The following is a 12,031-nucleotide window of genomic DNA, read 5'->3' as shown; positions in this document are numbered from 1 at the left end:
TCACTCCTTCCCTCCACGTTTCATTTTCCTCCAGGGCGCTGTTAACATCTAGCATACGAACACACTGGCTTGTTTCTTTCCTTACTGGCTCTGTCCCCCACTGCAGCGTCAGTTCCAAAGGGGAGCGGCTTTGTCTGTTTTCCTCACTGCCGAATCCCCAGCGCCTAGAACAGTGCCTGGAACATAGCAGACAGCCAATAAACGTGTGTTGGGTGGAGGAATGGATGGACATATTGTTATATCCTGTCTGTCCGTCTTGGCCACAGAACTCTAAGCTGCTTGAAGGCTGGGACCGTGTTCTGCTCATCACCCTCTTCCCCGGGCTGGAGGTTAAGGGGTCACGCTGGGCTGGGCGCATCGAAGTGGAATGAATAAATGATCAACCTGTCCGTTTACGGATGAGGACATGGAGGCCCAGGTCCCTAGCAGCCACTTCCAAACCGAATCTCCGCTCTGCTCCTAAGAGTCTGCCTGTGGCGGACTATGGCCCCTCTGGAACCATCCACGCCCCCCGGCCAGAGCAAGCGGGAGAGCTGACCATGCCCTAACCCTGGGCAGCCCCGGGAAGCTGCGGGGAGGCTATTTGGCTTTTAAATGATCTCCTACTATCACTCTGGGCTTAGGCCCCAGATTTGGAGCCTGGTTCCCTGAGTCCCAGCCCCACTGCTCGCCTCCTGAACCTCAGTTTTGCCATCTATAAAATGGGAATGATGATAACATCACACACTCAGTCCGTTCACGCTTCCCTTAGGTGAATTCCAGCGAATCGGGAGCCTGGCCGGATGTGGTTTCGGGTTATAGCGCCTCATTTAGGTTTCTGGGCACCTGGACAGTCGGCGTGATTTTCTCAGGTGACATTGAGCATTCTCTGGAGAACAAAACTCCTTTCAAGGTCAGACACGCCTGGAGAGCCACTGGCGCAGCCCGGGAGAGGCAGAACCAACCGCTGGTCTTGGGGCGTTCAGCTCTCCCCAGCTTCCTGGCTGGAATTACACCCCTGGGGACCCTGCCAACCCAAAGGAGAGGCTGGTTTGGGTATAGAAGCGGGGCAGGGGATGGGGGCTGGGGGGGACACCAACAAAAAAACCATCCTCTCTCACTCAAGGAAGCAGCCAGGAGGACTGTCTAATCCCGGAGTAGAAAGCCCACGTGCAACTTGACCCTGACCTCCCTGCCAGGCTTATCTCTGCCCCTCCCCCTGCAGCGCACACTTGCGTTTTGTTCCCTGGAACCTTTGCGACAGCCCTTCCCACACCCCCTCCCCCCCCCCCCCCCCCCGCTCCCATTTTCCAGAGAGGTGAGTGCTCCTGTTTTCTTATCTCATGCATCTGGGGAGGGACCACCGGGGCCTCTGTGCCTCTCTGTCCACCGCACCCCCAGCTCAGTGACTGAACCCAACACTGTCCTCTGTCCCCAAGGATTTATAATCTCCTCGTACAGAAGGAGAAACTGAGGCCCAGGGCAATGGGGCAGCTTGCGCCAGGTCCCACGACTGGGAGACGGGGTAGAGTGGTCGGTCACCCCCCAGCCAGGAATTCCTGCCCCAGCCGCAGTGCTGGCTTGGCTTGGCTTGCCAAAGTGAAACCCCAGGTTGTGACCCAGAGGCCTGGCAAGTCTGCGCAGGTGCCGCTGGCAAAGTTGGCAGGTCAGCTGCTTCTGACCCTGGGTGTCCTTGGGTAGGCCCACCCCTCCGGGCCGCCCTTGTGGCCATCAGTGACAGGGCTGGCCATTGGCAAAACACCTTCCAGCCTCAGCCATGTCATGCGACCACCTGTATTATTATTTAAGACTTGACTTGGAATTGACCTGCTTGTTTATTAAAATAAATTTTCATTGGAAAAACCAATATCACACCAAAAAACAGAGCAATAAATACAAGGATAATCAAACCATGCCCACAGATTCTCACTAGACTCTTGCTAAGGACTGAACATTTGTGTCCTCCCCCAAATTTACACGTTGACACCCTAACTCCATGGTGATGACGTCAGGAGGTGGGGCCCTTGGGATCTGCCCCTGGGGAACCCAAACTGCGACAGGTGGAACAGGTGTATGCATGACTACATGCATCAATCCTGGAAACGTGATGCTGAGCGCCAAGAGTAGGAAAGAGGATGCAACACATAAAATAATACCATTTACACACACGAAAGAAAAAAAACCGCATGCATATTGTACAATACCGATTTTGCAAAAATACCTCCAAACAAACGGACACGCATCAAATAATTAAAAGTGTTGCCGACTGGGAGGCGTTAGGTGACAGGCAGCGTGGCTGCTAGAAACAGCATGGGGTGTGAATTAAATAAAGGCACCCCCTCTGGGTAGAAGCAGCCCTTTGGGACAGTGAAGTCTTGATGGGCAGAGAGAATGAATGAATGAACCAATGGATGGATGGATGGAATGTGAGAGGGGCTGGCAGGGACCAGTGATGATGACGGGCCATGCAGAAGGTGGAGGTCTGTCCCAAGGTCTATAAACACGCACGTTTGTTCTAGGATTTATCCCCCTGCCACCCCACTGCATCGCCAGGCTCAAGGGGGGGCTGATGGCGTGGGGTCTGGCCATAGCACCAGGCCTCTGGGCTGGGGCAGGGGGACCTGCCAGCCCCTGCTTCTCTCCTCGTCCTGGCGACTCCATCACTAATCTTGCCGGTTGACCCCTAGGGCAGCGACGGTCCCAATGGTGGGCAGCGTGTGGGCAGCTCTGGGGCTGTCCCTCACCTGCATCTCGGCCCTCAGCCTCATCTCCCCTGCCTGGTTCCAGACCCCCACCTTCTCCTTCGGCGTCCTCACCTACTGCTCCTGGCCTCAGGGTGACAGCTGGAACCAGAGCTGTGTGACCTTCAGGTCCCTGGAGGATATTCCTGACTCCGCCTGGAAGGTGAGACCTGGGCTCCCCGATTCACTGGGTCCTCTGGGGCACAGCCAAGCCCTTCAGGGCAGGGACGCCGGCTGAATGGGATTTGCTGCCTGGGTGAGCCTGTGAATCCACCACTGGTCTCCCCTTTGAACAAAGCACAGAGGTTCTTTTTGTTAAGTTATTTCGTTTATTTAATGTGTCAAAGAAACTTAAAGATAGGCGTGTGCATACATATAAGCTATGTATCTCAGAATTCAGAACTATGCAAAGAATTTTTCAGTATGACCACAAAATGAAATATTTACACACTTTAGTGTAGCACTTAATACTTACTTTTGAAATCTACTGCTGATGCTACTTCTAAAGAGCAAGGACCCAACCAACCAGAAAAATAGTAAAGGTGGCCTTTTCTTTTTTTTTAAGTGCTTATTAGCCTTATATTAAAAAACAATGGTTTTTACAAATACATAATATTGAAAGGTGCTCAAAAAGTCACTACTTACAGAATCGAACATGTCATTTTCCAACTTTGCACATGTAAACTGGTTTTATCTGCATTAATGAAGGCTGTTTTCAAAGGCTGTCAAACATATGCTTCAAATCAAGACAAGCACAGAGGTTCTTAAACTTGACAGCCCTTGAGAAACACCTGTGGAACTTTGCAAAAATGCCAAGTTTCTGGGCTCCACCTGGAGCCTCTGACTCTAGGGGCGGGGTGGGGTCTGGCAACCTGTGTTTTAGCAAACACCCAGGATGATTCCAAAGGGTGATTCCCTATAGCACCTCTGCACGCATTAGGAAACAGCCCCCCTTCTTCAGGACACTGTACTGCCATCTGCTGGACAATCGCTGTAATCAGTATGCAAATCTATGAAGCCAAATGCATCTCCTAGAGTTGGGCAGTGTACAACCTGCACACTCGTACCTGGCCACCCTCTAAGCACTACTAGGTTTAAAAATGAAAGCCAAGGTGTTCAAGTTCCTGTTAGGATGGATATTTCCAAGAGCAGCAATGAGGAGAAGGGGTGAGCTATCCTAGCCCAGCATCTCTAAGGAAGAATATACAGCCTTCAAGACTGATCGTTGCAAAGGTGATGTAACAGCACCTACCAGGTCCCCTTCTTGGTGATCCTGACGTGTAGCAAGGACTTAATAAAGTTATGGCATGGTGGCCAACCTGGATTTTAATTCTGGCTCTACCATTTAGCTAGCTGTGTGTCCTTAGGCAAATGACTCCCATTTCATGGGCCGCTGTTTGTTTATATGTAAAATAGAGGTAATAATAGCACAGACCTCATGGGGCTGTTGTGAGGACGCTGGCATGTCATAAGCAGAGGCGGCACCCACCTGCCCCCGTCCCAGCCAGCACCCTTCCTCTCTCCTCTTCCCGGCAGGTCTCAGCCGTGATGCTTCTCGGAGGCTGGCTCCTGTTGGCCCTCAATGCAATTCTCCTCCTGTCCTGGGCCGTGGCCCCCAAAGGGCTGTGCCCAAGGAGGGGCAGAGGCCCAATGCCAGGGGTGCAGGCAGCGGCAGGTAAATCCACTGGCACATTGTTAAGTGCTATAGACAGATTTATGGAATGAACGAATGAACGAATGAATGAATGAATGAGCCTGTGAACAGAGCCAGGCCTCTTGGGTCAGATCTCAGAGATAAACCCTAGGGTTGTCCACTATCATGGTCCTTTAGCAAGCCAGAAATTGGGGGCAGGGAGAGATGGCATCCTTAATGCCACCTTACCCAACTCAGTCCTAATAATCTGTCCCACTTGGTTTCTGTCTTATCCACCCACTTTGTGTCATCTTTACCAGGGCCAGCATGGTTGGGCAGGCAGGTTGTGCACCGCACAAAGGTGTGCAGCTGAGGGTGGGAAGATGCTCACATCTAGCCCATGCTCTGCTTACTGAACGGCGAACCTGCAAGGTTGCACGTGCCGAGGAGGATTGCTTTTCTCTAACGCACACATAGCCTTCGGAGCCAGCAGCCTAGGTCTTGATTGTAACCCTCGTTCAGTTAATTCTTCACCGTCTCTCCCCTGGATTACAGCAACAATCCACACGGGTCTCCCTGCTGCCACCCTTGCCCCCTAGCGTCTATCTGCCACACACAGAACTAACAGGGCCTGTCGAAACTGAACTCAGACCCTGCCACTCAGGCCGGCTTATCTACCCCTGATGGCTTCTTGTCACCCTCAGAGTAAAATGCAAGCTCCTCTCCCTGGCCTATGAGGCTCCACCTCATTCCCTCTTCATCCTCAGCTCTTGCCCGCTCTGCCAGGCTCAAGGTGCCCCGGCCACCCTGGCTTGCTCTCTGTTGCTCAGATACACCACGCTTGCTCCCTCTGCCTGGAATTCACTTTCCCCAGATCTTGCATGTCTAGTTCCCCGCTTCATTAAGGGCTCTGCTGAGACATCACTGCCTCCATGGGGGCTCCCCTCTCCGTAGGTCCTGCATCCTTAGGCACACACCACAGGCGCCCAGTAGGCATCTGCTGATCCATAGGTGAAGATGCGCTCCTCGCCCTAGGCGTGCTTGCACAGTGTCCACTTGGCGGGGGTTGGGGAGGTCAGAGAGTTGTAACTCGATGGATATCTGACACCACGTGGATGGGCACAGGAGGCTAGGAAAAACTCTGGGGGGCGCCCGACCAAGTGCGTGCAGGGTGTTAAGGCAAGCTTCCTGCAGAAGGTACCACCTGAGCTGAGTCTGGAAGGATGACTAGAAGTTGGCCAAGGGGGATAGGGGCATTTCAGGTGATGGCAAGTTCAGGGGCCAAGGCGTGGAGACAAGACAGCAAGGCATGCACGGGGAACAGAAAGCGGCCCTGTGTGGCTGGAGACAGCCAGGGAGGCTAGGAGTCGTGTGACTCCTCTGCACCACCAGGAGTGCCTTGGAGGCCAGGAGGTGTCTGGTTCACTTCATTAGTGCCATCAGCACCCACCACGCCACCTCGGACAGTTCTGATGGGTGAACGCATGCATGGATGGGTAGGTGGGTTTGTAAGTGAATGGATGAACTGATGCACAGATAGGTATTTTAGCAGATGGATGAACGGGTGGCTGGGGAAGATGGGTAGATTGGAATCTGGTTGGACGGGTGGAGGATGAGGGGTGATGGATGAGTGGGTGGGTGGATGGGCGGGGGTCAGTTGGCTAAGGAGGCAGATGGATAGATGGATGAGTGAATGGATAGGTGGGTAGAAGATGGAAAGAATAAGTAGGTAAGAATATGGCTGAATGGATAGATAAGTGGGTGAACACATGGGTGGAAGGGTAGTTGCATGAGCAGGTGGATAAAAGGAGGATAAGGCACTAAATAAATGCATGAATGGACGGCTGGGTGGGTGGATAGCAGGGTGGACAAGTGAGTCTGGGATGGAAGCTTCACCCAACACCCCTTCACTGGCCACACACTGGCTTTCCTGCCCACCGTCTCCAGCCTCTGCCACCATCCTGGGCCTGCTGGTCTTCCCAATCAGCCTGGCCTCCCCATTCGCCAGGGACGTCTGTGAAGCCTCCTCCGAGTACCGCGGTGGGAGGTGCCGGCTGGGCTGGGGCTACGTGACCGCCATCTTCAGCGCGGTGCTGGCCGCCCTCCTGCCTGTGATCAGCCGGCCCCGCGTGACCAACGTCCAGGGGGCGACCATCCTGTTCTCCAGCGACACTGAGAAAATCATCCTGGTGCCAGAAATGCACAAGTAAAAAAAAAGTCTCCTGGGAGGAGCAGAAAGAGTGCAATCCAGTGTCGTCCGAAAGCGCCAGGTACCCAGTGTCAGGTCGCACCTGGGCTGCTTCCTTGCGCTGAGATCTCAGGCAAGACGCTTCACCCCGCCAGACCCCAGTTTTTTTTTTTTCCTTCTGTAAAATGGGAGTTGAAACAATGCCCACCTCATGAGGCTGTTCCGGGAACTAACTTGAGATTCTCTGTATAAATAAAGCACTTCGCACCGTGTCTGGCACACGGAGCTCAATAAATGTTAGCTGCTATTAATACCGTCCCCCCCTCACAGAGCTGTGGTGGGAGTGACGTGTATTTATGAAAGGTGCCCAGGGCGATTCTGGGTATGTGCTTGTCACTCAAATGCGAAATCTTTTAATGGGCATGTGCACATTCTCTTCTTCTTCTTTTCCCTTTTATAATTCCTCCTTTCTTGGATGATTTGAAAATCATTCATTTCCCCATCAAGTATTTAGTGGTGCCTATTATTTACAAGATGTTGTGCCAGCGTTGGGGTGCGGGAGGGTGGGGGGGAGCGAAGGACCTGTCTCACCCCTCCGTGCAAATGCAAGCAGTCCCGCTGAGGGTGTGTGCAGCTGAGGGTGGGAAGATGCTCACATCTAGCCCATGCTCTGCTTACTGAACGGCGAACCTGCAAGGCTGCACGTGCCGAGGAGGACTGCTTTTCTCTAACCCACACATAGCCTTCGGAGCCAGCAGCCTAGGTCTTGATTGCAACCCTCGTTCAGTTAATTCTTCACCGTCTCTCCCCTGGGTTACAGCAACAATCCACACGGGGCTCCCTGCTGCCACCCTTGCCCCCTAGCGTCTATCTGCCACACACAGAACTAACAGGGCCTGTCGAAACTGAACTCAGACCCTGCCACTCGGACCGGCTTATCTACCCCTGATGGCTTCTTGTCACCCTCAGAGTAAAATGCAAGCTCCTCTCCCTGGCCTATGAGGCTCCACCTCATTCCCTCTTCATCCTCAGCTCTTGCCCGCTCTGCCAGGCTCAAGGTGCCCCGGCCACCCTGGCTTGCTCTCTGTTGCTCAGATACACCAGGCTTGCTCCCTCCCTGGAAAGTTCACGGTTAGTTGGGGCACACGATGCTCTGTACAGCCCAGTTCCAGCCACTCCCTCCAGCCTTTAGGGCTTGTCATCCACCCAATCCCAGTGCCACTCCCTCCGGCCACAGTGAACTTCCGAGCCCACGGGAGGCCTCTCCCCACCTCCGTACTCGGCACGTGCTGCTTTCTCTGCCAGGGATGCTGGGATCCACCTGTTGGTTTCTCTTGTCCTGACCCATTGCCCTTCTTGGGAAGCAGTGCCCTGGCCTTCCCTTGGGGCTATTCCCGGGCCACTCCGGGCTTTGAGGTGGACAGATGAGCCCTTCTGGAAAATCAGTCCTGGTCAGAATGATTGATTCATGGGCGCTGTGCAAGCCAGCGGGCCAGCATGGGCGGGAGCAGAACGGTGGGACGGACAGAGGTGGAGGTCTAAGGACTTCATCTGAACACCTGGATCCAGCCATTCTTGACCGCTTCTTGCAGGAGACATGGTCACGGGCAGCTCCAGGCTGGCGTCCCCTAGCCTGGCTGCCCCAGAGGAAAGAGTGAACTTCCCCTTCCTCTCTTGGTATATATAAATCCCAGGGAAGGAATCTGATCGGCCAGCACTGGGTCACATACCCACCCTTGGGCAAGGAGGGGCATGTCAGCAATCCCACTAGAAGGCCATAGCTATAGTGGAGAAGATATAGTTCCCTACATCCGGGAAAAGGTGCTTGTTAGCACCAGAACGGGGAAAGGATGATAAGCAGGCAGAAACATTCAATGGCCAGCAGCTCTCTCCTTAAGAGAGGCTTTAGTATCCCCATTTCACAGAAGTGAAAATTGAGGCTCAGAGAGATAAAGTCACTTGCCCAAGGCCACAGAGCTAATCAGTGGCAGAGCTGGGTTTGAACTGAGAACTGTGAGACTCTATGGTAGATGCGAAATAACACCTAGATTTGCTCCCGCTGCCCCCACCCACCTGGCTCATCTTGATCAAACTCTTTTGGCTTCAGATGATCAGCCAAGAATATTGTGAACTGAAATAAAATCTTAAATCTTAAGCAGCCCCTGGCTGATTGAATGGATGGGGACCCCAGAAATAGCCTAACACTGAGTTCCGGCCATGAGAAGAGAGGCCAGACATGCTTTCTCATTCCTCCTTCTTGGAGAGATCCTTCATAACTCATCAATAAGACTAAGGCTATGGAGGGTGGGGTTCGAACCACACTTGCAAGTCCTCAATTTACTGAACAGATCACTTGAGTCTGAGTATAAGTCCAGTGGCTTGTCTTTGATTAGGAGACTCACCTCTCTTAACCTAAAACATTCCAAGCCTTTAGACAAAGCTTCATTTCTTTAACCAATTAAAAAATCAAAATATCTCTAAAACCCACCTATAACCTGAAACAACCCCCCCTCCCACCACGCTTCAAGATGGTCCACCTTTTCGAGCCAAACCAATGTACACCTTCCATGTATTGATTTATGACTTTACATGTAATCCCATGTAATCTCCCTAGAATGTATAAAACCAAACTGTAACCCAACCAGAGCGAGTCCACTTGCTCATGGCTTCTTAGGCGTGGCTCCTGGCCATGGTCCCCACACTTGGCTCAGAATTAACCTCTTTAAAACTATTTCACAGAGTTTGGGTTCTTTTCCATTGACAATATCCATAAACAACCCCCAGGAGTGCCTCTATTATTCCAAAGACACATAGATCACAGAGAACACACCTGGTATTTATCTTTCAGAAAGAATAATAAGAACGATGTTAGAGCTTTTGTGCAAAGTAATAGGATAATTGAATGAAGTAATAGGAAATCCAGGAAGCCACTACAGGATGTTCGAATGGATTCAAAACCCAGCGGTTCGTTTCAAGTGACACCAGAAGCACTTCAAGGCAAACCAGTCTGATGAGGGAATGTTCCTTGAGCCCTAGGCAGATTCCAGTACCAAGAGCAGCAAGTAGGAGCTGCCGGGTAGGAGCCCAAGCCTATGTGCCATCCATTGGCGCCTGGGATGTGCTGCTTCCTCTCTTGCAATCACCTCCTAATGGCCCCCGAGTTCCATAATTTTCTGTTAGAACTGTTTCAGCAACACCAAAGGGGGTGATTCTCTAGCCCATAAAGCAAAACCATCCACAGAAAGACTCTGCCTTTATTTGGTAATAGACAGAGGGGTCTCTCTGTTATTTTCTCTTCATCAAAATTAAGAGGCATGCACTGTTCCCAAGGAGCCTGGTACCTGCAAAGTCTGGGAATCGGCATGCACGGATATGAAGACAGAAAGCCGGGGAGACACCGGAGGGTTCCTCTGCTGCCCCCTGGTGTCACGGAACATCTCCAGGGGACTGCATGCTCCTGTTGGGTGCTCGAGTTCTGCTAGGTTGACCGGCAGAAATGGATTGTCAAGTTGGCACTTCAAAAAAGGTCAAATTGTGTTCCTCTGGAGTCTATATCTGACCTGGGTGCAAGTTCTTAATGTGCCCAGTGGCTTAAAAGCCAAAAAGAAAAAGAGAGAGAGAGAGAGACAGACAGACAGACAGACAGACAGACAGACCTGGGCCATTTCCTGACTCAGCAGAATCAGGTGCAAACTGCAGAGTCACGGTGGATGCCCCTGCCAAGAACTGACGGCCTCACACACCTGACTCCAGGGCTTCCCCAAGACATAGCCTTACAGGCCTCGGGGCTCACCCCTTCCTGAGTTCTCTGCCCGGGGCCACGTTCTCTTAAGTTTCAAAAACTCATCTGAGAACCTGAGATGGGAACTCTGGGAAAATGGGTTCCCAACCCCATCCCCAGTGATGCTGGCAGGCAGAGGGTTCACTTAAAAGAGGGGGACTCAGAACTGAGTCCAGAACCAAGGGGGGGGGCATTATCATTCCCATTTCACAGAAGTGAAAACTAAGGCTCAGAGAAGTCAAGTCACTTGCCCAAGGCCACACAGCCATAAGCAGCAGATTTAGAATCCTAAATCTTGGCTCACCAAATATGTGGACGGAGACATGGGACATGATTTTAGTTGGTACATTTAGTTAGCCATTCCTGTTTTAATTCTCCTTTAAGTCTTCCAAGTAGAAAGGCTCCCTTGGCTAACAGGTCTAATACCTGTCAAAATTAAGAGTATCTGATGAGAAGAATCTAAATCTCATATTGATAAGTATATTATAATATATTAGAATATACTGATTTTTTTTTTCCAGAACATATTTTCGCTCTGTATATGAACACACTGATTTGAAATGTAAAGAAAACTCCGGGCCAGGTGCAGTGGCTCGCACTTGTAATCCCAGCACTTTGGAAGGCCCAGGTGGGAGGACTGCTTGAGGCCACGAATTTGAGACCAGCCTGGGTAACGTAGCAAGACCCCACCTCTGCAAAGAGATAAGAAAAATTAGCTGGGGGTGGTTGCCCGCTCACCTGTAGTCCCAGCTACTTGGGAGGCTGAGGCAGGAGGATCGCTTGAGCCAGCGGACAACTTGGAGAGAAGGAGAAAAGGTAAGAAAGAAAATGGGTTACCGCGGCTCCCAGCCATTCTGCAATGGAAAGTGAGAGCCCCCCTAACTCTGTGCAGAAGTGCTTCTCACCTGCCCCGTGGCCTCTCCTGCAAGCCAAATGGAAGGCTCTTAGGTGAGAAGAAAATAGAGGATGATTTATGTGGAGAAGGGTGGGGCAACCGGAAGGGCCTTCCCACTGCAGCCTCGCTCTGAATGAGACCTGCGTAATTCAGGTAGGAAACGTGGGCACAGGTACTATCCAAGGTCCTAGTATTAATCATGCAAGGAGGAGCGGGGGAGGAGAGGAATAAATAGTAAAGCAAAGAGAAAGAGGTGGAGGAAAGGGGGCTGGAGAGGAGAAGGAAGAGCAGGGCGAGTGCAGGAGGCGGCGGCCACGATGCCAACTTCACGCATGCGCGGGACCGAGACCGCTTCCCCTCCCCCACTGAGTCTCGGAAACGTGCCCTGGGATCCCAGACTTACCTTTTCACATCTAGGCAAAGTTCAAGTGCATGTGTTTAGGAAAGCCTTGCCAAAAGCAAAAAATGTTCTCTTGGGATGCCCCGCCCCCCCAAGATACATTGCCGATGACAAGAGGCCAGCAGTGCACGTTAACAGGCATTTGTGGCTGCATGATGGGCACCCTGGTGCGCCCCAGGCCTGGCAGTGCCAGGCAGCTGCAAGCGAGAGCGCAGCCCTTCAGGGGGAGGGCCAGGTGGGCCAGGTTAAGGTTGGAGCCAGAGAAATGAGACGGTGACCTCGAAGGACAGTCGTGCGTGGAGCATGGGGACCAGACTTTGCTCCTGCTTCTCGGGAAGTGGCAGCAGCCCTTCCAACCAGCACAGCCCCCAGCTGGGCTCCCGAGAGGACGGACCCCACCCGCCTGCCTCTTTC

At 52.3% G+C, this 12,031-nt stretch overlaps 1 protein-coding gene across 1 annotated transcript; it reads left to right on the top strand.

Annotated features, from left to right (window-relative positions):
- The first annotated feature begins 2,496 nt into the window (after positions 1–2,496).
- On the top strand, positions 2,497–6,836 carry LHFPL7 (LHFPL tetraspan subfamily member 7). The gene is made up of 3 exons (XM_020283053.2): positions 2,497–2,883; positions 4,257–4,395; positions 6,301–6,836. The coding sequence occupies exons 1-3, from the start codon at positions 2,683–2,685 to the stop codon at positions 6,561–6,563; spliced, it is 603 nt and encodes a 200-aa protein (XP_020138642.2). The 5' UTR covers positions 2,497–2,682; the 3' UTR covers positions 6,564–6,836.
- The last annotated feature ends 5,195 nt before the right edge of the window (positions 6,837–12,031 follow it).

This window comes from Microcebus murinus, chromosome 22, assembly GCF_040939455.1.
Source record: "Microcebus murinus isolate Inina chromosome 22, M.murinus_Inina_mat1.0, whole genome shotgun sequence".
In the NCBI taxonomy this organism is placed as follows: domain Eukaryota; kingdom Metazoa; phylum Chordata; class Mammalia; order Primates; family Cheirogaleidae; genus Microcebus; species Microcebus murinus.
Note: the sequence above shows the minus strand (reverse complement) of the source record. Positions and strands in the feature narration are given on the sequence as shown.

Coding starts and splice junctions, on each gene's coding strand:
- LHFPL7 (XM_020283053.2), top strand. CDS start 2,683: ATGGTGGGCAGCGTGTGGGCAGCTCTGGGGCTGTCCCTCACCTGCATC. Junction 2,884..4,256: donor TTCCTGACTCCGCCTGGAAG/GTGAGACCTGGG, acceptor TCTTCCCGGCAG/GTCTCAGCCGTGATGCTTCT. Junction 4,396..6,300: donor AGGGGTGCAGGCAGCGGCAG/GTAAATCCACTG, acceptor CACCGTCTCCAG/CCTCTGCCACCATCCTGGGC.